The 25,142-nt window shown below is 41.2% G+C and overlaps 1 protein-coding gene across 1 annotated transcript in view; it reads left to right on the top strand.

Moving 5' to 3' along the window:
* Positions 1–25,142, top strand: part of PARN (poly(A)-specific ribonuclease) — a 161,038-nt gene that overhangs the window by 22,738 nt on the left and 113,158 nt on the right. The window contains exons 12-18 of the mRNA XM_029220143.1: positions 505–561; positions 5,136–5,213; positions 9,549–9,592; positions 11,139–11,181; positions 11,894–11,969; positions 14,000–14,110; positions 14,415–14,484. Of these exons, the coding sequence (XP_029075976.1) occupies positions 505–561; positions 5,136–5,213; positions 9,549–9,592; positions 11,139–11,181; positions 11,894–11,969; positions 14,000–14,110; positions 14,415–14,484 (479 nt within the window). The remainder of the gene's footprint in view (positions 1–504; positions 562–5,135; positions 5,214–9,548; positions 9,593–11,138; positions 11,182–11,893; positions 11,970–13,999; positions 14,111–14,414; positions 14,485–25,142) is intronic.

Genomic DNA, 25,142 nt, shown 5'->3' with positions numbered 1-25,142 from the left:
TTAAGTGCATTGGGAATAAAACAGGAGAGAAGAAACTGAATGGGGATGAGTCTCAGTGCTGTGCTATAAAAATTTTATAAAAATGCATTTGACCAGGAAAAAAGAGTCTGAACATTCTTGATTTGACAGTCAGCTGCTGGGTGGGTCACCTCAGAATTGAATTCAGTATTGAGTTTGGCCAGCAGGTGGCAGCTTTTAAAAGTTTGTGTTTCTAAGGCAACTTGAGAGACTAGGAAATTTCAACAGTCGATGGGAAGTGATGGGTAAACCCTAGCACTGTTATTTTAGTAACTAATGAATAATTTGCCACTTTGCTCATTTTAAAACAGAAGAAAGGTATGTGCATAGGTCATTTTAGATGCAGTTGTTTGGGGTGATAGACTCAAAGCATGTGAAACTAAAGCTATCTAACTTCAGTCTTTTTTTTTGCCTAGATTTTAACCCGTTCAAATAAGCAATATGTATATGTCAATAGTGGTTTTTTTTGTTTTGTTTTTAAATTAGGAAGAACTGAATGATGCTGTGGGGTTTTCTAGAGTCATTCATGCCATTGCTAATTCGGTAAGTGAACCAGACTTTTTAACTAATTTCATGAACATAACATTTAAGGTGAAATGCCCAGTTATCATTGCACATTAATCATCTGGCCAGTTTAGATTGTTTGCCTGGTCTGGAGGGAGAAGTTAGCACTTCATAAAGACAGATTGTTGTTAAAAGGCGCTTAGTGTGACATTGTAATTGCGGAATTATATCCAAACCATTTTTTTAGAAAGCATTTCTTGTAAAACGCAGGGGAGGATTATACAGTGACAGCCTTATGTGGCTCCATGGAACTAATATTTATTATTCTCAAAACCAATAAGAAGCAGAATAACAAACTAAAGAATATGTGAGAAACAATCTAGTGTTTGAAGCGTTTTATTCCTTAATTAGAAGAATCTAGAGGGTAAAAATAATTGTATTGAGTTCTCTGCATAACTGTGATTGAATCTTATATCTCATAGCCTTAATAACATTTGATACATTTTAAAAAATGTGTTGACCATTTGTGTAAATATGCTGGAGGGTTCTGTAATAGATAGGATAGACATTTCCCCTTGTTTCGTAAATCCTTTCAGGAAAGAGGCACCCACATCTTGAATAGATTAAACTGGGTCTTGCTGCTGGTTGTTTTGTGAGTTATGCATCCGAGTCAGACTGCTTGCCTGGATGCTAAGTTGCCTGGAATCCAAGACTTTTCTTTACTTGAGTAGCTGGCCTAGGGAGAAGCAGTTGTCCCCCTGCAGGAGGAGTCATCTTGTCCCTTAGATGCTGAACTCTGCATCAGGGAAGCTTTACGGCCAGACTCCAGGAGTCCATGAATGTCTCACCACCAGGTGCAGGCTTGTCAAACAGGAGCATCTGAGGAGAGGCAGCCACTGTCCCCAGTAGGGGTGGGGGGCTGTGGCCAGTAAACAGAAGTTAGAGAGCCTTGTGAAGGAGGAGGGCTGGCTCACCCAGAGCTCTTTCGCTCAAGTAAGTGACGTCATCAGAACGGAATAGAAAGTTGGATGAGCCTGGATAAAAACCAAGGTGTGAGTCTCTTGAGAAGTGGCTAAGATTAAGGGTATCCAGAAAAGCAGAGAGGAGTGACACTTGCTTACATTATACACTCTTAGCAACCTTTAGAGCACTGGTTGATTTGACTGAGGCTGTCCGTGAAACACAGAGATGTGGGGTGGCAGTTGGCTTTGAGCCCTCTTATAGCCACTGTGAGGGTTTAGGTAGCTTTTCCAAGATTGGGACGTTTGTTTGCCTTGTACAAACAATTTGGATACCTTAGCCTGCTGTGCCTCTGTTTATTTTTTCTCTCTGTTGTCTCTCTTCTGCAGAGTGATTCATAGTATGTTGCTGACCATTGGTAGTTCACGTCACAAAGCATACTGCGAAAAAAGCCCTATTTATTAGTGACCCAGACTTAAAATTGAAAAGTCACATACCTTAAAAATACTAACATAGTTAAACTCTGTAGAGCCAGTGAACAGTAGACTCTCTTTATATCAGATCAAATTCTTTTCCCATCACTCTTGGTAGTGAATCTGTTTTAAAAAATTTTGTATTAATTTTTCACCCACAGAAAAGTTGCAAAACTGGTACAGAGTTTCCATATATCCCTCACCTAGCTACCCCAATGTTATTATCTTACATAATATATGGTTATCAGAACCAGGAAATTAACATTGGTACAATATTATGAACTAATTTGAATTTCACCCTTTTCCACTAAGTCCTTTTTCTATTCACAATTCTATCTAGGATCCCACATTGCATTTACTTGTTATTTCTCCTTAGTTTTCTGCAGTCTGTAATTTTCTTTGTCTTTTATAACCTTGATATATTTTTAAAAATATTTATTTATTTATTTGGCTATGTCAGGTGTTAGTTGTGACATGTGGGCTCTTCCTTGCGGCACTTGGGCTGCTCTGTAGATGTGGTGCGTGGGCTCCAGAGCGCACAGGCTTAGTTGTCCCAGGCATGTGGGATCTTAGTTCCCCGACCAGGGATCGAACCCATTTCCCCTGCAGTGGAAGGCGGATTCTTAACCACTGGATCACCAGGAAAGTCCCAACCTTGATATTTTTAAAGAGTGTTGACTGTAATTTTGTCAGATGTCTCTCAGTTTGGATTTGTCTGATCTTTTCTCATGTTGGATTGAGGACATACACTGATTGAGGCAGGAATACCACAGAAATGACGGTTCATGATATTGACCTGAATCACTTGGTTTAGGTGATGTCTGCTGGATTTGTGCACTGTAGAGTTACTGTTACCTCTTTTGTGACTGATAAATATTTTTGGGGAGATACTTTGATTGAGACAAGGAAAATCCTGTGTTTTTTTGTTTGTTTGTTTGGGGTTTTTTTGGCCGCACCACGTGGCATGTAGGAGTTCCCCGACCAGGGATCAAACCCTTGCCCCCTGCGGTGGAAGCGCAGAGTCTTAACAACTAGACCACCAGGGAAGTCCCGAAAATCCTGTTTTTCCTCAAGCTTTTGCCTGTAACGTAGCATCTGTCGGTGGATCTTTCTTGCAGCCATTATTGCTGTGGTTTTCTAGTGGCGAGTCTGTGTTTCCCTCTTTCTTTCTTCATTCGTTCTTGGAATTCTTCTAGAAGGAAGAGCTGTCCCTGCTCCCCTGTTTATTTGTTAATTCTTTTAAAAATTTTTTTGGACTCAGGGAAATTTATTTCATTCTACAGATTTTAATCTACTTTTTTTACTGTTTATTTTGGGGCTCAGATGGTACCACCTTGGCCATTGGAGTTTCTTCAGGTTGACTTCCCCTGGAACAAGCCCCCACCCTTTTCTGAGCACCTCCTTACTTTCTGACATCACAAGATGTTTCAGACTCATCTTCTATTTTCCCTGCCTCAGCTGTAGAATCAATGACTTCTCCAAGGAGCCCTGGTTCCTTTTATTGGAGAATGGTGTTTCGAAACCAAGATCTGGTCCTGGGCTACTACTGTGGTGTTAGTGCTTCTAGTTCCCCTCACTGGACAGAGCTAAGAATGATACATGTGTGTAACCATGCATGTATACACACATTGATATTTCCATGTCTGACATATATGTATATATATTAAAAAATGCCTTTATACTGATAGAACTCAGATTGTAGTCCAATACCACAGGGTTTCTTTTCTTTTTTTTTTAAATTAATTAGTTAATTTATTTATTTTTGGCTGCGTTGGGTCTTCATTGCTACGCGCGGGCTTTCTCTAGTTGCGGCTGCGGTGAGTGGGGGCTACTCTTCGTTGCTGTGCTCGGGCTTCTCATTGTGGTGGCTTCTCTTGCTGTGGAGCACAGGCTCTAGGCACACAGGCTTCAGTAGCTGTGGCACACGGGCTTCAGTAGTTGTGGCTTGCGGGCGCACAGGCTCAGTAGTTGTGGTGCACAGGTTTAGTTGCTCCGTGGCATGTGGGATCTTCCCCGACCAGGGTTCGAACCTGTGTCCCCTGCATTGGCAGGCAGATTCTTAACCACTGCGCCACCAGGGAAGCCCAGGGTTTATTTTCAACCTACTCTCTTTTCTTATTTGTACATTTTTTTCTCCAGCATTGGGAAATGCAGTTCTTATTATATGCTGTTTTCATAGTTCTGTTCTTATCAGCCTCCTTCAGTGTTGTTGAGGGATTCATTTATAATACAGTTAGGTTCATGTTTCAGGTTTGTATTCCATTTTTGGTTCCTTCCACGTCTTCTCTGTGGTTTTAATCAGTATTTGGTATTTTAGCATTGTATAGGTGTTCAGAATGTGCCCACACACTGAGCCAAAAGGACGGCTTGTCTTTTGGATTTGGGAGATTTTGTGTAAAATTATTTATTTCAAATAATTATGTTTAGCTCTGTGAGTCAAGGAGTGTTACTCTGAAGGGCCACTGGGACATAGTGAAAAGCTCCACTGTAGTGACCAGATGCTTTGTGTTAAAAATGCTGTCACCTGGCTAGCTAAATCCAAGTTGATATTCCGTTTTCGTAGTTTAATTTTTATCAAAATGGACCAATTTATTGCACATATATTATACCTTACTGGTTGAAAAGCAGTGAATTTCATTGGAAATATTTCAGAACGAGCCCCATGAATTTTGACATAGATAATGAAGGAAACGAAAACTCATTCTACTTAATAAAATTAGAAATTAGTTATTTTTACCTTTTCGCATTGTTATGAATGTATCTTTTGGAAATAAAAGTGAGTTGTTTTAAAAAATACACTCCGAAAATAGATATTTGGAGTTTGTTGACAAATTATTCGACAGTTCAAGGTACCTAGCATTTTCAGTTACTTTCTTGAGCTCTTCAATAAAAATTTTACTACTGATTCTTGTGGGTGGCAAGATGAATAAAAACCAGAGGAAAAAAATCAATGAAATCAAAGTCATGTGGAGTTTTACTTTGCATTTTGGATTGAACACCAGAAGAGGAATGAAGTCAGCCCAAATTTCTTTATTTGCATATCTTTATACATTTTTTTCCTTAGTGTCAAAAAGTAAGTTTAGTACAAAATCCTTATGGAACTGAACCATACATTTCACTCTCAAGTCCTGATATAATTTTGTACCAAGAAGTCTTTTCCTAATCTTGACTTTTTTTTAGGGGAAACTTGTCATTGGACACAATATGCTCTTGGATGTCATGCACACAGTTCATCAGTTCTACTGCCCTCTGCCCTCGGTAAGTGACTTGTCAGCCTGTTTTAAAAATTCATGAGTCTTTATTACTGAGAACGTGTTCTCTGCTGGGTGCCATTTCCTTGTCTGCAGCATGCTCCCAGAGGGACAGTCTCCTGAGCTTGGTTGTACATTTTTGAAGATACATACCTACAAGCCATTTTAAGGGATCTTTGGTCATCTGCCGTTGCCGGAGCACGGTTAAACATTTGTTTCGTCGTGGCGCCAGTGGTTTGCTCAGTTAGTGCTGGGAGGGGGGTTCCTGGGCCGCAGGTGTGGTCTTCTAGTTTGGTATTGCTCACAGGAGAAATAGCAGGGCCGTTGAAGGTGGGGTGGTGCTAGAGGTCATCTAGACTGGATCAGGTTGTGCAAAAGTCTTGGTTACCTCTTTTGAGGCTGCTTCCCTTAGGTTCTCTGTTGACCTCGGTGTTTTTTTTTTTTTTTACTCTTGGAGCCAGGCCATCTCAGTGCACCAAAGCATGAGCTTTGGGAAAAGAGCTTCTCTTCTATCTCCTCCTCTTCTGCTCCTTGACTGCCCGTGGCCTCGTCTCGTTTGCCCCTTGTCACTCTGTCCTCTCCTCTCCTGTATTTTCTCTCCATATTTTCTGTCCTTTAGTCATCTCACCCACTTCCAGGACTTCAGCTGAAGACACCCACATCTTTTTCTCCAGCTGGGATCTCTCCTCAGATCTAGGTCGTAATTCATGCTGGACCCCACATGTGTCTACCTGGATAGCCTTCAGAATGAGAGGTGTTTAAAATTCACATGTTGCAAACAAGATGTGTAACTTAACACAACCTTTCTTTCCTTTAGTCTCCAATCCAGTTCTTTCTCCTGATTCCTTTACTATAAATGATGCCCAGTCACCAATACTGTTTTTAACATCGGTTTTGACCCTTCTTCTGTGCCCCAGATTTGGCCAGTTACAAAATACTGGCAATTTTGTCTCCAGGCTGTCTCTCACATCTGGATTTTTTTCATTTCAAGTAGCAAGTAGCCTTATTTCTCATCTGGAGTTAGCAAAAAGAATCCAGGCAGGATTCTCTATCTCGCTTTAACCTTCATCCCATCCTTTAAACCAGAGGTTGGCAAACTTTTTCTATAAAGGGTCAGATAGTAAAATATTCGGGGCTTTCCAGGCTGGACGGTCTTTGTCAGGACTCTCAACAGTGCCACTGTAGCCTGAAAACTGCCATAGAATGCAGTGCATAAACAAATGGGTGTGGCTTTGTCCCAGTAAAATTTTATTTAAAAAATAGGTGATGGGCCAGATTTGGCCTGCAGGCCATGGTTTTCCAACCTCTGCTTTAAACTACCACCAGATTAATCTTTTATGACTTCTGGTTCGGATGATACCTACTTTAGAGTTCAGTGCCTTTTATACATCTGCAAAGCCTCAGTTACTTCATATTTCTTACGAGACATCGTTCCATCAGCATCTTGATTACTTTTCTTTGGAAAAGTCCAACACAGCACCGCTCTGAATACAGCGGGTCTGTTGCTTCCCTTGTCCTATTTCTGCAACCTTCAGATTGTCCCTGCTTTTCATAACAACTGTATCGCCCTCTGGGACTCAAAGACATCATAGTTGTGAGTCTCAAAACAAACATGATGGGTGTGAATTTGCATTGTGTACATCTAAAGAGCTAATGTTAATTTCAGATCATTCACTCCTTATTGGCCGAATGGTAGCAGTCTCTCTCACGACTTTTTGACCTTTAAAGCAGTGAAGGTATCTGTAAGGAAAGAGGAAAGTATTTAATACTGTGTTTATAGGTGTTTTGAACACCAAACAGAGCTTGGCATGTAAGATGCATTAAATATTGATTTAACAAATGCGAATCTTCCGACTGTGTCAGTTTTATAATCTCCTGATGTATGGCTCTGTTCACATCACTAACCCTGCTCAAAATTCTGAATTAATCCCACATTCTTTGTTTTTCTATACAGTTGATTCTTTTTAGCCTGGCATATCAAGCTTTCTGTGATCTGGCCCAGCCTTCTTGTGTAATCTAGTCACTCGTTACCATCCTTTTTCTCAGCAAGATTGGCTCATTCTCGTTACCATCCTTATTCTCAGCAAGATTGGCTCATTTTTTTCCCCTGGAAAGTGTCTTTGTATGTCTTTGGTTTGGGTATATAATTTCCTCCAACTTGAATTTTCTCTAGCTTTTCTCAGTGTTTGCTATATATGGCTTTACCTGTCTTACCAAGGTCCAGCTTACGCCTCTTCCGTGAAGTTTTCCCTGCCTGCTGCCTTGCCCAAGAAGTGATCTTTCCTTTCTCTGAACTCCCACAGAAGTTCAGAGAAACTTCTTTTTGTTTGTGTACCTCTTTTGTTGCATAAATTTTCTTTACAACTTACTCCCCTTTTCCTTCTAGGTGATTCGCTCCTTGGACAAGGAATATAACCTTTATTTTTTTTTAATTTTATTTTTCTTACTTTTTGGCTGCGTTGGGTCTTTGTTGCTGTGCATGGGATTTCTTTAGTTGTGGCGAGCGGGGGCTACTCTTCATTGCGGTGCACAGGATTCTCATTGCGGTGGCTTCTCTTGTTGCACAGCATGTGCTCTAGGTGTGTGGGCTTCAGTAGTTGTGGCACTCGGGCTCAGTAGTTATGGATCGCGGGCTCTAGAGCACAGGCTCAGTAGTTGTGGCACATGGACTTAGTTGCTCTGTGGCATGTGGGATCTTCCCGGACCAGGGATCGAACCCGTGTCTGCTGCATTGGCAGGCGGATTCTTAACCACTGCACCACCAGGGAAGTCCTGGACAAGGAATATAATTTTTTTATTATCAGTGTCTAAATGCCTAGCATAGCACTTAGTATGTAAGCACTTAATAAATGTTATCTTGAATGTAACTAGTTTTGAATCAAATTCTACTAGAAAGAGCATATGATTTGTTGCAAAGTAGGAGGTGGGTTAGGATAAGCAGTTTCATCCCTTGCTTTATTACTCAGGTGACCTGAGTATGTTATTTAACTTCTTTGTGTTCTGTCATTGTTGGAAGGAGAAAATGGTTTTCTTCCATCTACCTTTAGAAGAAGCGATGACAATAAAGAGCAAGACCCATTTAAAATGGTAGAGCTTTTACATATGCTGTTTTCAAATGTTGCATTTAAAAGTATACTAAAGAATCCATATTTGGGGACAGCCTTTTAGGGGAGAATCTCCTTTTAAAAGTCTTCTTGGTATTTCATTCAGCATGACCTTTTAGAAGGCACTGGTTTAGAACTCTACTGTATGCTGCTGGCCATGGAAGTTGCCATAATTCTATTTTTTTTTTGCTTGTGAGGCTTTGTAATGGTGTTGAGAGGTTACAGTCTTTATTGCGTTTTTGTGTGACTTAGCATTGAAACCACTTATTCATGTATTGTTCATTAATTTAATGATAGCCATTGAAAAGCTGGTGAATATTTCAAGCTAGCTAAATAGTCTGTATTTACAGGCTTGAAAAGCTAATGGGAAATGGCAGTTGCCTATGAAGCATGAATAACACTGAAGAGAAGTATAGTTACAAAGGGTCAGGAGTATGACGGCGCAGTACAGTGTGGCAATTATGTATGTAAATGAGTTAATTCAAAATGAGAGCAATCTCATTTCAGCTCTAGACTTCCTGAGCAAATAAACTTGGGAAACGAATTGTCTAATTTAGGCACTTGCTATTGGTGCCACTTAAGCAGTTTTCTGAGTAGTTAAACAAGAATCATGTGTATTGGAAAGTCTGTGTTTTAGTGGCCATTTTAACCAGTATTTCAATGGTGTTTGCATTAAAAGTGTAACCTAATTTACAATATGTCTATTTCCTGCATGAACCGCTTTATTTTATTTTTAAAAAATTTTTAATGAAGTATAGTTGATTTACAGTGTGTGTTAATTTCTGCTGTACAGCAAAGTGACTTGGTTATACATATATATATATTCCTTTTCATATTCTTTTCCATTATGGGTTATCACAGGATATTGTGAACCATTTTATTTAAATAACTCTACTAGTCTCACTATTATGATGAGTTGTGTAATAGAGCTATTAGCCACAGTTTTCTACATATAATAGAAACCTTTTTTCCCCTATTTCAACCATAAAATGTTCATATTTGTCTATTTTGGTTATGCAGAAGTTTAATATCAGGTCATATGATTCCCAGTCAGTGAGGAAATTGACAAGATTTTTAGAAAGTAATTATTAACAAGATATGGGCCTGACAGTTTAGCCTAAAGGGCCTGTTTGAGGTATCACTGTTTGAGAAGAGAGCTATGGGACTTTAAATATTTATGTTTTAAATATTGTGAGTGTATGAGTAAAATCATAACAGGTCATCCCCTTGTTTTTTAGGACTTAAATGAGTTTAAGGAGATGACAACATGTGTCTTCCCCAGGTAAGCTTTCTTTGAGGATTTGTCTTTCATTTTTTTTTATTATTATTATTTTTTAATTATTTATTTTATTTATTTATTTTTGGCTGCGTTGGGTCTTCATTGCTGCACGCAGACTTTCTCTAGTCGTGGCGAGCGGGGGCTACTCTTCCTTGTGGTGCGCGGGCTTCTCATTGTTGTGGCTTCTCTTGTTGCGGAGCACAGGCTCTAGGCACGCAGGCTTCAGTAGTTGTGGCACGTGGGCTTCAGTAGTTGTGGCTCATGGGCTCTAGAGCGCAGGCTCAGTAGTTGTGGTGCATGGGCTTAGTTGCTCTGCGGCATGTGGGATCTTCCTGGACCAGGGCTCGAACTGTGTCCCCTGCATTGGCAGGCGGATTCTTAACCACTGCGCCACCAGGGAAGCCCCTGTCTTTCATGTAAAACAGTCATCAGGGCATCCATAATACAAACATGTATTCAGTGATTTATTAAAACCATTAGGTCATGATGACAGTCCCATTCACATAAGCTGGGAAATGGCTTAACAGCTCTACCTTTGTGATGGTTTGCTTTTACAATTGATGATTGGTTTTGTTGTTAAAAATTAAAAATCAGAAACGACCTGAGGGTGAAAATGGGCAGCAGCTGCTTTTTTCTCATCCCACCTCCCGCTATCTGAGGAACTGGTGAGGTCTTCTTGAGTTGGCTCTTGTCTTTCTTATATGTCGGGTGAACCTTGTCACGGTGAAGTGTCCAGTCGAGGGTATTCAGTTGACTATTGGAGACAGTTGAATATATAGTTGGACAGAGTTGAATACGTCCAGTTGAGAGTATTCTGTAGTCAGTCAAGAACTGTCTGCCTAGAGAGTTTCTTTTTCTCAACTTTAAGTCAGTGCCTTAATCTGATAATGTCCACGGTTAGTACTGTGTGTTCTGATAGGTCCACGTCAGCCACATGGAGTCCGCAGAGCAAGGGTCTGCGTCTGAGGACCTGTCTGAAGAGGGCTGGTGGACAGTTGCTCTTTCAGCCAGGCTATTTCTGTCCTGTTATCTGCGGTGCTCACATTTATGTGAGAACAAACAGTTTTCATATTAGTGTCTCTTTCTTTTTTTTTTTTTTTTAGTATACCAGTGTCTGAAGCAGAATAGTAAGAAATAACAACAATATTATGAAACTGCCAAATGCAAATTTTGACCCTCCAAGAAATTATGTCGTACAAATCTGGGTAGGAGATGGTAACAGCTTGAAAGTGTTAGACCTGCAACAGTAGTTGATCCATGTAAAAACATATGAGGATATTTAACTTACCCTTGAGGTCAATGTAGCCCATGCCCTCTCAGCAAATCTAGAACTTGTACTCTGGGTGTGGAATTTCCCACAGTCTCTTGATGAAGTCCCTGGATGAGGGGACTGAGTCCTCATCTAATGTAGCAGAGATGCCAGCACTAGGTTGGAATGGATGATGTGCTTAATTCCTCTGTCCACTTTTAAGACTTTCATTTGAGTAAAATACATTTTGAACATTGCTATACATTTTGTTTACCTTATTAAAAATTCTTTTGCTTTTAGACTCTTGGATACAAAATTGATGGCCAGCACACAACCTTTTAAGGTATTTTTAAAATCTGAACTTTCAAGCTATAGTTTGAAATTTTCTGAATTACTGCTAAGAGCTTTGGAATTCTGGTCTATTGAAATGTCATTTTCAAACCCCCCCCACCCGAAAAAAAAAAAAGAAAAGAAAGAAAGGAACAAAAAAGGAAAAAAGAAATCGGAAAAAGACTAGAAATAAATATATCAAAATGTGAATAGCAGTTAGTTGTCTTTGAGTGGTAGAGTTTTGGGGTTTTTTTCTCCTTTATTCTTTCTGAATGTAAATTTTTAATATTATGTAATGTAGTTTTGAATAGGTTACACATGCACACACTCCATTTCTTTTCCTTATTTTACATATTTTGGATATATATTCTAATCAAGAGAATTCAGGTAAAAGTATTATCAGTTGCTACTTTCTGAAGTGCTTTATATGGCTGAGTGAAATGAATGCCAGAGGTCTGTAGATGTCTAACACATCTGTAAAAACCTTTCATACGGCTGTACTTTCCGTATGGTGGAAATTAAACTTGCCGTTTCTCTTTCACATTGAAAAAAACAATGTGTTAAAGAAACACAAAACAACTGTGTTTCTTTAAAGAACACAAGGGGGCAGTACTAGATGTTTTTGTTTTTTGTTTTTGTTTTTTTCCTGACACTCAGTGAATCTCTTTAATGTATGTTGCACTGAGATGATGAAGGCTCATCATTCTCTGCTTACTGGTTTGCAGGATATCATTAACAACACATCCCTTGCGGAATTGGAAAAGCGGTTAAAAGAGACACCTTTCAACCCTCCTAAAGTTGGTAAGAATATAAAATGATCTTGAAAAGCTCCAAACACTTGGTGATAATTACGGATGTTTATCGTAGAAGAAAGGTGGAACTGTTCTAGAAACTACGTATATTGTACATTTGTAGATTTTGGCTAAATTAACTTGCTCATGCCCTGGGTTGAATTACTGTTTTCTGAGTAAAGGTGGTCTTCTAATTCTACATCTGTTTTATGTGAGTAGGATTGGGTCGCCTGTTCATTGAGAAGTTTAGCAATGGAAGCTTCAGGGCCTTTTTATTTCCTAATGCTTGGAATTCTCCCTAAACTTGATGTGTCTTTCTTTTTTATGGTGCTTTGTTTCAGAGGAGACAAAGTTGGCGATTAACTGCAAGGGCTAGAGTGAAAATATGCTTTCTGTCTCAGGAAAGCCCAAGAACTGGGTTTACAGATGAGGAAGGATGGGCCCCAGCCCTTCCTCCTTCAGAGGTGGCTTAGGCACCCAGCAGCAGCAGTGAGGAAAACCAAAAAGGGAGGAATGTTTCTTGGGGGTGGAGTTGTTTTGCCGCGTCTGGCCATGGCCCCTACCCAGGTATTTGGTGAACCTTCCAGGTGTTACTTCCTTGGTTCCTGTTAGCCTAGTTGTGCTGTTTGATACCGTGACTCACATTCCCTTAGCTGCAGCCTGCAAACTTCCCCAGACCTTGATAATAGGACTGATGGTTCAGAAATTGACAATGGAGGGTACTAAAACAGCCAACGCTACAGATATTTGCTTCCCTTTCTGGAATAGTCCAAAACAGGAATTAAGAAAAGGGTGGGGGGGGGTTGGTGGAGGGGAGAAAGCCTAGACCCTTTTCTCTAACTATATAATGGAAATAATTGATTTTGGAAATATGTGTTTCAGCTGGTGGCAGGGTAGAAGCTATGACTTAGTTGGGTCTCATGTTAAAAGACTTCTTTTAAGCTTAAAGTCTAATATTTGATACTTACTGAGTTTAAAGAATTCTTGCTTAAAGAGCACTGTATTGACGTAAAAACAATTGTAGCCTTTTCATTATTAATTTCCACTCATGCTTTTGATTCTGTTGTAACCTTTTTGATATTCATTTCCAGAATGGTTCTAGGAAATAATTATCTATGAGTTATAGTTTTATCCTATTATTTCCATATAATATTCTGGTAGAGAGTTTACTCTAAAGCAGCTTTCTCTTCTTAGACCTCATTCTCTCAGCATCTGTGTATATCAGTGTGACCAAAGAGTCATGTTATAAAATGGTCTCTCCTATGAAGTGGCCCCATGTTCCAAGGGCAGCATTACAGCAAGTTCTGATCTATTTTTGGACTTAGTTATGCTTTCATCTTTAGATCTGTAAGCTTGGAGACATAGTAAAGGATAGTATTGAATTGAGCTGCCAATCTTGATTGGAGTCTTTTGCTTTTGGGGAGGGTTACCTGGGGGTATTGACAGATAAAAATTACAGAGCGTTTACCGTGTACCAAGCACGGTGTAAGAGCTTTACTTATATTAGCTCATTTGATCCTCACAAAAGCCTAAGGAGGGAGCTTTGATTATCATCTCCATTCTACCAAAATGGAGGCCCAGAGGGGGAGTGATCTGCCCAAGATCACATAGCAAATAAGTGGTGGAGCAAAGATTCAAACTCAGACAGTGGGACGCCAGAGGCCATGCTCTTAGTCATTACTCTGAAATACCTGTTGCGTCCCAATCAGAAGAGGAATCATTGTCACAGAGCGAGTTATGCATGATTGTAAATAGCACCCACCTGCGTGCAGTTGAGAGGCCTGTGGCTGAGTCTTTGATAATATAACGGAGGCATTTCTCTAGTCTAGACCCAAGCCCTTGTTTTCGGTGACTCTGTTATCTCAAGGTCTTGTGTGGAGAGAATTAAGAAATAGATAGCTTTCTTTCTGCCTATTTAGGATGTTTCTGCAGCACAGACTAGTGCCATTTGGATTTGGCAGGGCAGTGCACTTACCAGTCTTCATGATTTGTGATGATCTTGGGAAAACTGTTTTTTTTTTTTTCTTTTTTCCTCTTTAGAAAGTGCAGAAGGTTTTCCAAGTTATGACACAGCTTCTGAACAGCTCCACGAGGCAGGCTATGATGCTTATATCACAGGACTATGTTTCATCTCCATGGCAAACTACCTAGGTACTCACTATACATGTTTCTGTTAGACACACCGTGGTCCAGAGTGGATCTTCCTTGTGTGCCCTTTCCCTGGGATCCACTCACCTCGTGAGAAGTGGAAGGGTTTTGAGGTTGGAGTGGGAGGAGGGGGAGGATGTTAGGGCAGGGGATGGAGAGTACACGGGGAGAACCATCACCGCTTACCTGTGGTGTACTTGGCCTGGATAAATACCTTTTACCCTTGCTGAACCATACCATTGATTTAAAGATATTTTTCAGGCTTTGTCTACTTGACTGTATATAATATTCTGCCTTTTTTCATTAGGTTCTTTTCTTAGTCCTCCAAAGATTCATGTGTCTGCCAGATCAAAACTCATCGAACCTTTTTTTAACAAGTAAGTAATCAGGGTCCCAGTCCCCCAGCATTCTCTCACTGTGGAAGAGCCCAGTATCTGGGATGTCTATTAGGGGTGATTGGGAGGTCTAGGGCATTTTTAGATAAGATATTTTTCATCTCTGGTGACTCAGGTGTTTTTTGAAAAATAGAAATTGACCTTTTCAAAAATAATTTATTAAATATATTGGCTAAATAAAAGAAAGAAAGAAAACATTATTGAAGGTAGCACATCTCTTCCAAGACAAAGAACTGGTGGTTTTGGAATTTAAATGACTCACAAGGGAGACTGTGTGTATGTGTCTGTGTACACAGTCAGACCTAACTTACCCCTAACAAGCTTTATGTGTGAGATTATTATTTATGCTTGCATTATTATCTGATTAAATAATGTTCTTTCTAAGATGATGTTGGTTACACAGATGGCTTTTAAGATAATCTATGGAGAAGTTTTGATTATCATTGCATCCCGAGCCCTCATCTGAATGGATCCAATGAAGTAAAAGCTTGCTCGGATACCTTCATTGTTGGAGGAAGTCAGTGCGATTCAGGGAAATGTCTAAGTTCAGAGCATTTCCAAAGAATCTCAGATAGTTACGTCAAAGTGTGGTTTGTGCTTTCTTGGCACAGTTGAAGCTAAAGTTATGGATGTGATCCTCAAGCCGGCCACAGTTTGGCTCCGTGCCAGAGCCCTAAACCTTCATCTTTACCCCAGCTCTCTTCATGGGCTTCGTTCTAGGAGATTCAGGGCAAGCCAGACAGAACAGGGCAGCCCACATCGATCACTATTACCACTGAGAGAAAGAACTGTTTCAGTGTTGGTTTGGTTACATCATTTCCTTAACATTATATGCAGCACTTTACATTTCCATCAGTGCTGCACCGAGTAAGAATGCTGTCTGCTTCAGAGTCTGTATAAATACCAGTATCACAGTGCTCGTTTGTAGGTGACATGCTGCAGAGACAGATGTTAATTCCAACCATCTGGATTCCTATAGGCTTGGAATTTGTGTAGTCTGAGTTAGTGAATTTTATCATACTGTGGCTTCTTATTTTTTTAATCGTCGTTTTTCTTTTCTGTGGAAGTTCAGAGGTAAATGTGTTTGACTTTTCAAAACATCTTTCAAAGAGGACTGGGTAACAATGTAGTGTATATTGAAAATTAAGTTGAATTTTTCTGCATGGGAAATTAGTTCTGCTAACAGTTGAGTTCTAGCTGTCTATCCAGCTCAAAATAGGTTTTTCTTAGCTCTTAATTCTAATTTTGGGGGTAGTGTTTATCTTTGTAAATCTTAGGAAAGACAGTTATGTCATTGACTATGGAATCTGCAGGTGACACTAAATATTGTTTGGATTGGGCCTTTCCTTGCATTTTTATATTTGTTTTTTAAAAATATTTATTTATTTAATTTTTGGCTGCGTCGGGTCTTCGTTGTGGCATGTGGGATCTTTCATTGTGGTGTGTGGGCTCTTTGTTGCGGTGCACGGGCTCCTCTCTAGTTGTGGCATGGGCTCCAGAGCGCGTGGGCTCTGTAGCTGTGGCACACGGGCTCTCTAGTTGTGGCTCACATGCTCAGTAGTTGCAGCACGTGGGCTTAGTTGCCCCGTGGCATGTGGGATCTTAGTTCCCTGACCAGAGATTGAACCGTGTCCCCTGCATTGGAAGGCAGATTCTTAACCACTGGACCAACCAAGGAAGTCCTGTATTTTTGTGTTTTTGATGTTAAGCTAGTTGTTTAACAATAGTTTCCAACTGGGAGATGCTTACTCGTGTTTAAATATTTAAAACAACAATCCTGCTTCTCCACTAAAATCAGCTTCTAATAAAATCAAGTGATGGATACAAACTGGGTTAGATAGAGGCTGTCTCTAGTTTTATCAGTCATCTGTGTGACCAAAATGAAGAGTAGTCAAAATAGGCTTTGATTTAAAAGTTTAAATAAGACTTTATGTATTTCTAGATCAATTTATTATTGCTAATTATGTGCAAGGATATTACTCAGAAGAACTGGGCTGTAAACACATAACTTCACTTTAAATTGGGACTTGTGTCTATTCAGATTATTTTTTGCTGAAACCTAGATGCATATCAAAAATAGTTGAGGATTGAGGAATCCTCCTGTGATATTGCCCTGAAAATTCTTGGCCGCTTTGATTTTTTTTGCTCTATTTTTCCCCATCTGTAAAGGAAGAATCTTCATCTTCGAAGGGAAAAAAAATTCCAGCAGGATTTGAAGTGCAAAATAAGGACTGTTTTTATTCTATGTTGGAATAGCTTGGTCAAGTACAGCTATCCATTCTTTTTCTTTTTTTTTAACATCTTTATTGGAATATAATTGTTTTACAGTGTTGTGTTAGTTTCTGCTATATAAGAAAGTGAATCAGCTATATGCCTACATATATCCCTATATCCCCTCCCCGTTGCATTTCCCTCCAACCCTCCCTATCCCACCCCTCTAGGTGGTCACAAAGCACCGAGCTGATCTCCCTGTGCTATGCAGCTGCTTCCCATTAGCTATCTATTTTACATTTGGTAGTGTGTCTGTGTCAGTGCTACTCTTTCACTTCGTCCCAGCTTACCCTTCCCCCTCTCCGTGTCCTCAAGTCCATTCTTTACATCTGCGTCTTTATTCCTGTCCTGCCCCTAGGTTCTTCAGAACCTTTTTTTTTTTTTTTAGATTCCATATATATGTGTTAGCATACAGTATTTGTTTTTCTCTTTCTGACTTACTTCACTCTGTATGACAGACTCTAGGTCCATCCACCTCACTACAAATAACTCAGTTTCGTTTCTTTTTATGGCTGAGTAATATTCCATTGTATATATGTGCCACATCTTCTTTATCCATTCATCTGTAGATGGACACTTAGGTTGTTTCCATCTCCGGGCTATTGTAAATAGAGCTGCAATGAACATTTTGGTACATGACTCTTTTTGAATTATGGTTTTCTCTGGGTATATGCGCATTAGTGGGATTGCTGGGTCATATGGTAGTTCTATTTTTAGTTTTTTAAGGAACCTCCATACTGTTCTCCATAGTCAGCCATCCATTCTTAACCCATTTAGAAAGTGGGAAAAGCAGTTGCTTCTTTTGACATCTCTTTTTGTGTTAATATTGACCTCATTCTTACTTAAATGCAGGTTTCATTTATGACATTAAACCTTGATTTTGTTACTTTTCTTCAAGATTTCCCTTGTAGAAAAACATCCAGCAGTTGCCGTCAACGTTATCTCAAGTGGTTGGTTTTAGAAAAATCTGTAAATTTTTCTGAGGGTTTATTTGTTTTGGCACCAGGCTTTCCTCAATGTAAGCTTAACCAAACATGCATAGCCCTAATATAAATTTGGATGGACATGAGACAATTACACATGCAAATAATATTTTGTTCTCCTCTCACCAGATTTATGTTTAAAAAGTAGACCTTGAGGGGAGATAAACTCCACCTATTTCTGCATTATTCTAAATTAGCATCTGGCTGTGTTAGGTGTGCTTTCTGGGGAAGCTTTACTGAGTCAACTATTGAGAAGATCCTGAGACAGTTGGTACTTGAGCAGAATGCAGACTGAGTGCAATGCAGGGTGCTTTCTGAGCCCTGTTTGTCCAAGAGAACCTCCCAGCAGGACTTCACATGGTACCATTTGTCTCTTTCATGGCTTTGGCACCTCCCATAATTCTCCCTTCCTTTTTGGACTCAGAATGAAAGTCCTAAGCTTGCTGAGCGATGGAAATCAGGGTGAGACCACTGCTAATGACGGGCTGTGTGCACTGTGCTCTTCCTTTATGTCATGGGCTCTCTGCTCAGGAAGTGGTTTACCTTCTTTTATGACCTTGGTCAGTTTTCATCAATGCATGGAAAACCAGACTTAGAGAATAGCCTTTGGTGAAATCTTTTTAGTCTGGAAGGAGCTAAAAATACTCTCTGCTTTTACTTTTTATTGCACCACAGAAAGCACAAAATCAGACTTTTGCCTTAACGTTTTGTTAACAGCCATCTGTTTCTGCAAGACACCTTGAACTCTTTTGTAGATAACCTTTTCTGAAGGGTTTTGGGGGAAGGTTATTTTCTATTTACCTCAGTTCTTAGAAGGAGGAAGGAAATGAGCACGTATCTTATTTTGGCTAATTTCTAAGTAGTGGAGTTAAAAAGGAAGAACTGTCTGCACTTTACTGTACAGGATGGCTGCCTGGTCCTTGACACAAGTGTTTTGAATTTGAACAGGAGTCCTGTAGAAATCTGGGTCTTCCTGGGATGACATGGCTATATGTTCTATCTAAGCTGTAGGTGAGGAGACAAGCCATAAGACAATTTGTTTCCTCCTCTGTAAAAACAGGGGTGGAACTATTCCCTTCCCACGGAAGTTATAAAGATCGCATGAGATGCAAAAGGATTTTGATAGTTCCTAGAACTTAGTAGGTGGCTAGCATATATTATTTTCCTTTCTTGAAATACAAGAGAATTTAACACACTGGGAGATTCAAAACAATAGATGTGGTAGCAGAATGTATTTTATGTTTTTAGTTTCATGATAGAGAAGAAAAGTTGTTACCATGCAGATATAAAACTGGAGCAAATGTGAAGTGTCCGCTTTTCCAGTACTCACCTTTTAGTGTTTCTTATGAAAAATCAGATGATGACGAAGTATGTCAGATTGGTACATAAGGGAGCAAGATTGCTGTGATATGGAGCATTTTAAAGAGTTTTGTTATTCAAATGAAAACAGCAATTTATGGAAGGTTGTATAGGTATATAAAACAGTGATAAGTATAGAGTGGGAGGAATCATTGCGGCACCTGAAATAAAGCACACCGATACTTTCTCTTTTCCTCCGTGGAAAACAATCACGTTCCAGCAGCAGGTTTTTTCTTACAATATGCATGTGCTTCGTATTTAACATCAGAGAGATTTTAAACTGAAGGATTGTAGGAAAACAAAATACTTAAGATCTGCGCTGAACCTCCTTTCTTTCACTGGTACTGGACAGGCCCATGCTTATTTGCCTCACTTACCAGCACTGCCCTTCACCAGGTGACCCATGTGTCCAGAAGTGTAGACCTTGCTTGTCTCCCACTAGAGTGGTGCCCGACCCCCTGCAGGGAGGCCCTCACCTCACCTTCTCCTGTCCTGCCTGCCCCTCCTCATACAGAGGAGCAGAAGGTACTGGAGCAACAAGAGGGCAAGGCTAATCTGTCCTGGTTCCCAGCAATTGCCATCGGGTTTTAGCATCCTGGGTGATGGAGCAAATGTGTCTTTACTGAGATCCTGTTCAGCCTGGTTATCAATAAAGTCTATTGTTTTTAAGTGTTACAGTAATTCCCCCCATGAAGCTTCCGATTTCCCAACATAAGCAAGAGTTACAACACAGTTTGTGCTGTTGGGAAGCCTAGCTGTGGGTGTCACAGTGCACCACATAATTGGTTTCTATTTGCATTTCACATGTTAGAATCATTTGATTAATTTCTACAGTATAACTGCTTCACTTCAGGGTATTGTGTAGTAGAGAGCAGTTGTGGTCTTTGGGGTCAGGTACCTGGATTTGAATCCCAGCCCCAATCCTTATACCTGGGCCCCCTTGGGCAGGTTACCCTCCCCGTGCCTCAGCTTCCTCATCTGGAGTTGAGAACATTGGTACCCATTTGATAGGTGTGCCATCAGGGTGACATGGGAGAATGTATGTAAAATGCACAGAGGCTGGCATGTTGTGGGCCTCAGTCAGCTTGTCACTGCTGTGGGGACGTTTATACTTTGAAGACCTGCTTCTTTGACCAAGTGCTGGGAGCTTTTTGTTTTTATAGAAAATACCATATAATCATACCTTTAGTACTGTACACCCCCTATAAGTAGGGCTTTGTATTCAATTATGAGCCTTGATCAGAAAAGGGAGGGAGGGGAGGGAAAAGCATGCTTGTAACTAAATGGTGCTCAGGGAGAAAATTTGCGTGCGCATCTTTTTTGCTTGTTATTTTCCCCCGAGGCATATGGTCATATCTCAGTCTTTGGGCTGTGTAGCATTTTCAGTTGTAGATTTTTACTGGGGGAGGAAAGTAAAGAAATAACATTTATAAGTGACCCTTTGAAAACTCTTTTATTTTTTTAAACAGCTTTATTGGGATATAAATTCACATACCATACAATTCACCCATTTAAAGTGTACAATTCAGTGGTTTTGGATACATGACATTATGCATTTTCTAAAATTATGGTAAAATATATGTAACATACAATTTGCCATTTTAACCATTTTTAAGTGTACAATTCAGTGGCATTAATTACATGCACAGTGCTGTGCAACCATCACCACTATCTATTTCCAGAACTTTTTCCTCACCCCAAACAAACTCCATAACCACCAGGGAAAAACTCCCCCATTCCCCGTTCCCCTAAGCCCTAGGTAAACCTCGCATCTACTTTTCTGTCTCTATAAACTTGTCCTTGTGTGAGCTGTTTCTTTTTGAGCAACTCATTGCTTCGGTGAGATCTTAATCTATTAAAACGATTGCTATTTTGCAAACACCTGGAGGAGTTTTCTTTTCTATTTGCGTTGCTGTTTTGGGGAGTGGTGCCACACCCTCCGTAAGGCTTGCTCACAGGCAAGGCAGCAGGGGCCTCAGTCGGGGCCACCTGGGTTCTTATTACGCCGCCTTCTGAAGCCAGCTCTGCTTCTGTGAAGTGGGGGTAGTAAACATCCACCTTGGGGGGCCGCCCCGAGGCTGCAGAGTCCCGTGGGTCAGGCTGCTGGCATAGCACATGGCGTGGAGCGGTTGTGCTGAGTGCGGCTGTGACCGTCACTACAGTGAACTTCCAAGAAGATAAGGAGAATCTCATTTTTCCCAGTACTGGGGACAGTGATAGATAAACAAAGCGGGCTGTATGGACTTACCTCAGATCCTTGGGTGGCAGTCTCTCTGTGTTGACAGGAGGAAAGAGGCAGAAGTGTGTGGTGCCAATAAAATCTTTTTTTATAGAGAACAGCAACCTAGAAGTCCTCTTAAGAAAGCACTTCATAACTGTTTTCGTATCTTACTTCAAAAGGTCTTGCAGCGAGGTTGGATTGTGAATGAGAAGAGAATACGTCTCTGTGTGTTGGTCGCACTCATGTGCACTGAGCCTCAGGATGCTGGTGAGGCTGTGTGATTGGTGAGCAGCAGGGTGAAGTGGACACCTCCTCCATTCGTCTGCCACCAGGAGCATTTGTGTTGTCGTTTTCCCCAGGAGCCCGTGGTCATGCCAGAGCGAGGAGGTCAGGGGAGGCAGAATGGAGGCGAATAATAGCAGTGCCGGGCTTCCCTGGTGCCGGGCTTCCCTGGTGCCGGGCTTCCCTGGTTGAGAGTCTGCCTGCCGATGCCGGGGACATGGGTTTGTGCCCCGGTCCGGGAGGATCCCACATGCCACGGAGCGGCTGGGCCTGTGAGCCATGGCCGCTGAGCCTGCGCGTCCGGAACCTGTGCTCCGCAACGGGAGAGGCCACAACAGTGAGAGGCCCGCGTACCGCAAAAAAAAAAAAAAACAACAAAGCAGTGCCAATTATGGGACCCTTCCTTTCCGATGGGCTGGCTTTCCCAGGAGCTCGGTATTAGCTGTCCTTTAATTTTATGTTAATGGTGCTTGAATACAGGAGCAATGTCCCCTGTCCCCTCGGTTCTACCAAAAATGGATCTTGAACCAGGGATAGGGAACGTAGCTCATCACTTGTCCTAAACCAGTTAGAACTATTGTGGACGCTGCTTCTTTTTTTTAAAAAAATATATTATCCCATTGCTTCTGTCTAACTACCTATCTATTTATCTATCTATTTACTATTTTTGGCAGTGTTGGGTCTTCATTGCTGCACGCAGGCTTTCTCAAGTTGCGGCGAGTGGGGCCTACTCTTCGTTTCAGTGCGCCAGTTTCTCGTTGCGGTGGCTTCTCTTGTTGTGGAACACGGGCTCTAGGCATGCGGGCTTCAGTAGTTGTGGCATGTGGGCTCAGTAGTTGTGGCTTGCGGGCTCTAGAATGCATGCTCAGTAGTGGCTCATGGGCTTAGTTGCTCCGCAGCATGTGGGATTTTCCTGGACCAGGGATCAAACCCGTGTCCCCTGCATTGGCAGACGGATTCTTAACTACTGAGCCACCAGGGAAGTCCCTGGACGCTGCTTCTTAATTATTAAGAGTCTAGGGAGTAAGCCTTCTAATAGAAGCGGAGTCCATTCTCAACCTCTTCCATATTGTGCAAATTTTGGAGTCAGGTGCCATGAAGAGTAAGAATCACACTGTTACGAACGCTTAGAGCAGCCTCCCAGATTCTGGAAGACTTGAAACCAATTGCTCCCTAGTTTACCGAATGTACTTTTCCCTGGTACACAGGATGTATTTTATCCTCATATCCCTTAACCAAAGCCCTTTATTTTGTCCCAACTCATGTTCATTTTACTTTGGGTTTCCCAAATTACTAGGATGGAAAGAATCTCCAAGGATTGGCTTGGTTTGATTGCCCTGAAAGTTAGTACACTGATTTTCATAAAGGTGAAAGACAAGGCAAGTCTAGGGCACATTATAATATCCTGAAGCCTTTAGTGTGGGGCTTTTCAAGACTGGGAACTTAGTGCTTGTTTCCAAACTAGTTGATGACTTCTCCAGGGAAGGGGGTGCTTGCCTCAAGCTGATTTTGCCTTATCTAATTTCTGCCTTGCGGTCTTGTTTGCCAAAAAGATTTATCAGGCAAGCTGCTACCGTGGCTTTGTCAAAAGGCTACTTTTTAGAGAAACCTTGAAGGGCACCCACTCCACATACCTCTACTTGGCATGCCAGCCCTGTGGGCCCCCAGGGGCTGTCCACATGTAGGCCCGTTCTAGCCTTGTATTTGCTCTGGTTGCTTTAAAGTATATGTCCCTCTGGTTAATTGTTACGATAAACAAGTAATTTGTTGAGGTTAAAAAAATCAATCCCTGGATATTTGTTTAAACAGCTTGCCTCCTCCATAGCAGGATATCATATTAGTTTCCTATGATTCTTATAACAAATCACTGCAAGCTTGGTAGGTGCCTTAAAACAACAGAATTTATTCTTTCACAGCTCTGGAGGCCAGAAGTTTGAAATCAAGGTATAGGTACGGCTGTGCTCCTTCCAGAGGCTCTGTCTCTCTAGCATCTGGTGACTGCTGGCCCTCCTTGGCTTGTGGCCGCATCACTCCAATCTCTGCCTCCATTGTCCCATTGCCTCCCCCTCTTTGTGTGTCCTGTCTCCCTCTACCTTTCTCTTATAAGGACAGTTGTGATGGTGTTTAGGGTCCACTTGGATAGTTCAGGATATGTCCTCATCTTAAGGTCCTTAACCTGATTTCTAGTTATGTCTGCTAAGATCCTTTGTCCAAATGAGGCAGTGTTCACAGGTTCTGGGAATTAGAATGTGGATATATCTTTTTGGAGGCCCACTGAATAGACATGTTGGTAGTGAAGTCAGCATTCTTAGGTATTCCTTGCCTTGCTTTGGCCCTGGCTATGAACAAGTAGGTAATAGTTATTTCCAAGACTGTTTAACAGTTAATTTATACGATTCAAGGGTTAGCAGCGAGGGACTTCCCTGCTGGCGCAGTGGATAAGACTCCACGCTCCCAATGCTGGGGGCCTGGGTTCGATCTCTGGTCAGGGAACTAGATCCCACATGCATGCCACAACTAAGAGTTCACATGCTGCAACTAAGGAGCCAGGGAGCTGCAACAAAGGAGCCTGACTGCTGCAACCAAGTCCTGGTGCAACCAAATAAATGAATAAATAAATATTTTTTTAAAAAAGGGTTAGCTGTACTCGAAGAAATTTAGACTAGCTATCAAATATCTTCTCCAACGAACATCTTCCATGGTTCAGAGGATTTCACCTGCATTGACTGTAATTTCTGACAGCAGCCGTGAGGGGGTAGGTAATAGTGTCCCCATTTGAGAGCTGAGGCCATCTGCTGAGGGCCCCAGAAACCGCAGAGTCAGGGATAACCCAGGTCTGTCCGCAGCTGGGAATGGATTCTTCCTCCACAGCAACAGTCTCTAAAAGATACAGTTCTACAGTTAGTGGCACATTTTCTTAAGAGATAATGCTAATAATATCTTTGAAAGATTTCTTTGTCTCTGTGTTTGGCTTGAGCAGTGATTCTAAAAGACATTGACTTTGACCCTTGGGTTGTGGGGGACTGGTTTCCTCTGACATTTTACAATCTGCTGTTTTATAGGCCCTGCGGACGTTGCCTTTGTACAAGGTTTAGTTTAACACTTTTATTTGATGTACTTTGATATGGTTTATTTGATGGAGACTGTTTACATGAGCTGCTGGTTTTCTTTCTTCTTTCCTTTCTTTCCCCCCTCCTTGTTGCTTGTGTATTTCTCTGCTTGAGAAGGGACATGAGTTGGCTTCGGGACAAATGTCGGGTAATGCTGTATTTGTCAAAACATCAAGTGGCTAGATGGAAATTGCACGCGCCCCACCCCCCGCGTGAAATGGAAATAGCTGGTGCCCCAGTAATGCTCCTGTAGCCAGCGGTTGCCCTCTTATTTTACACGAGAGCTTTAGTGAGCAAAACAAATGAGCTTATTTTGTGAGAGATGTCTGCATGCTTCCTACCCTGGATGATAAAATCAGTTTTTTATAGCGCATAAATATGTATAATGATGAGCCCTTGCATACAAGGTTCTTA

This window comes from Monodon monoceros, unplaced genomic scaffold, assembly GCF_005190385.1.
Source record: "Monodon monoceros isolate NGI ecotype Baffin Bay Population unplaced genomic scaffold, NGI_Narwhal_1 Super_Scaffold_13, whole genome shotgun sequence".
In the NCBI taxonomy this organism is placed as follows: domain Eukaryota; kingdom Metazoa; phylum Chordata; class Mammalia; order Artiodactyla; family Monodontidae; genus Monodon; species Monodon monoceros.
The sequence above is the reverse complement of the archived record's forward strand: the minus strand, read 5'-3'. Positions and strand labels throughout refer to the sequence as shown.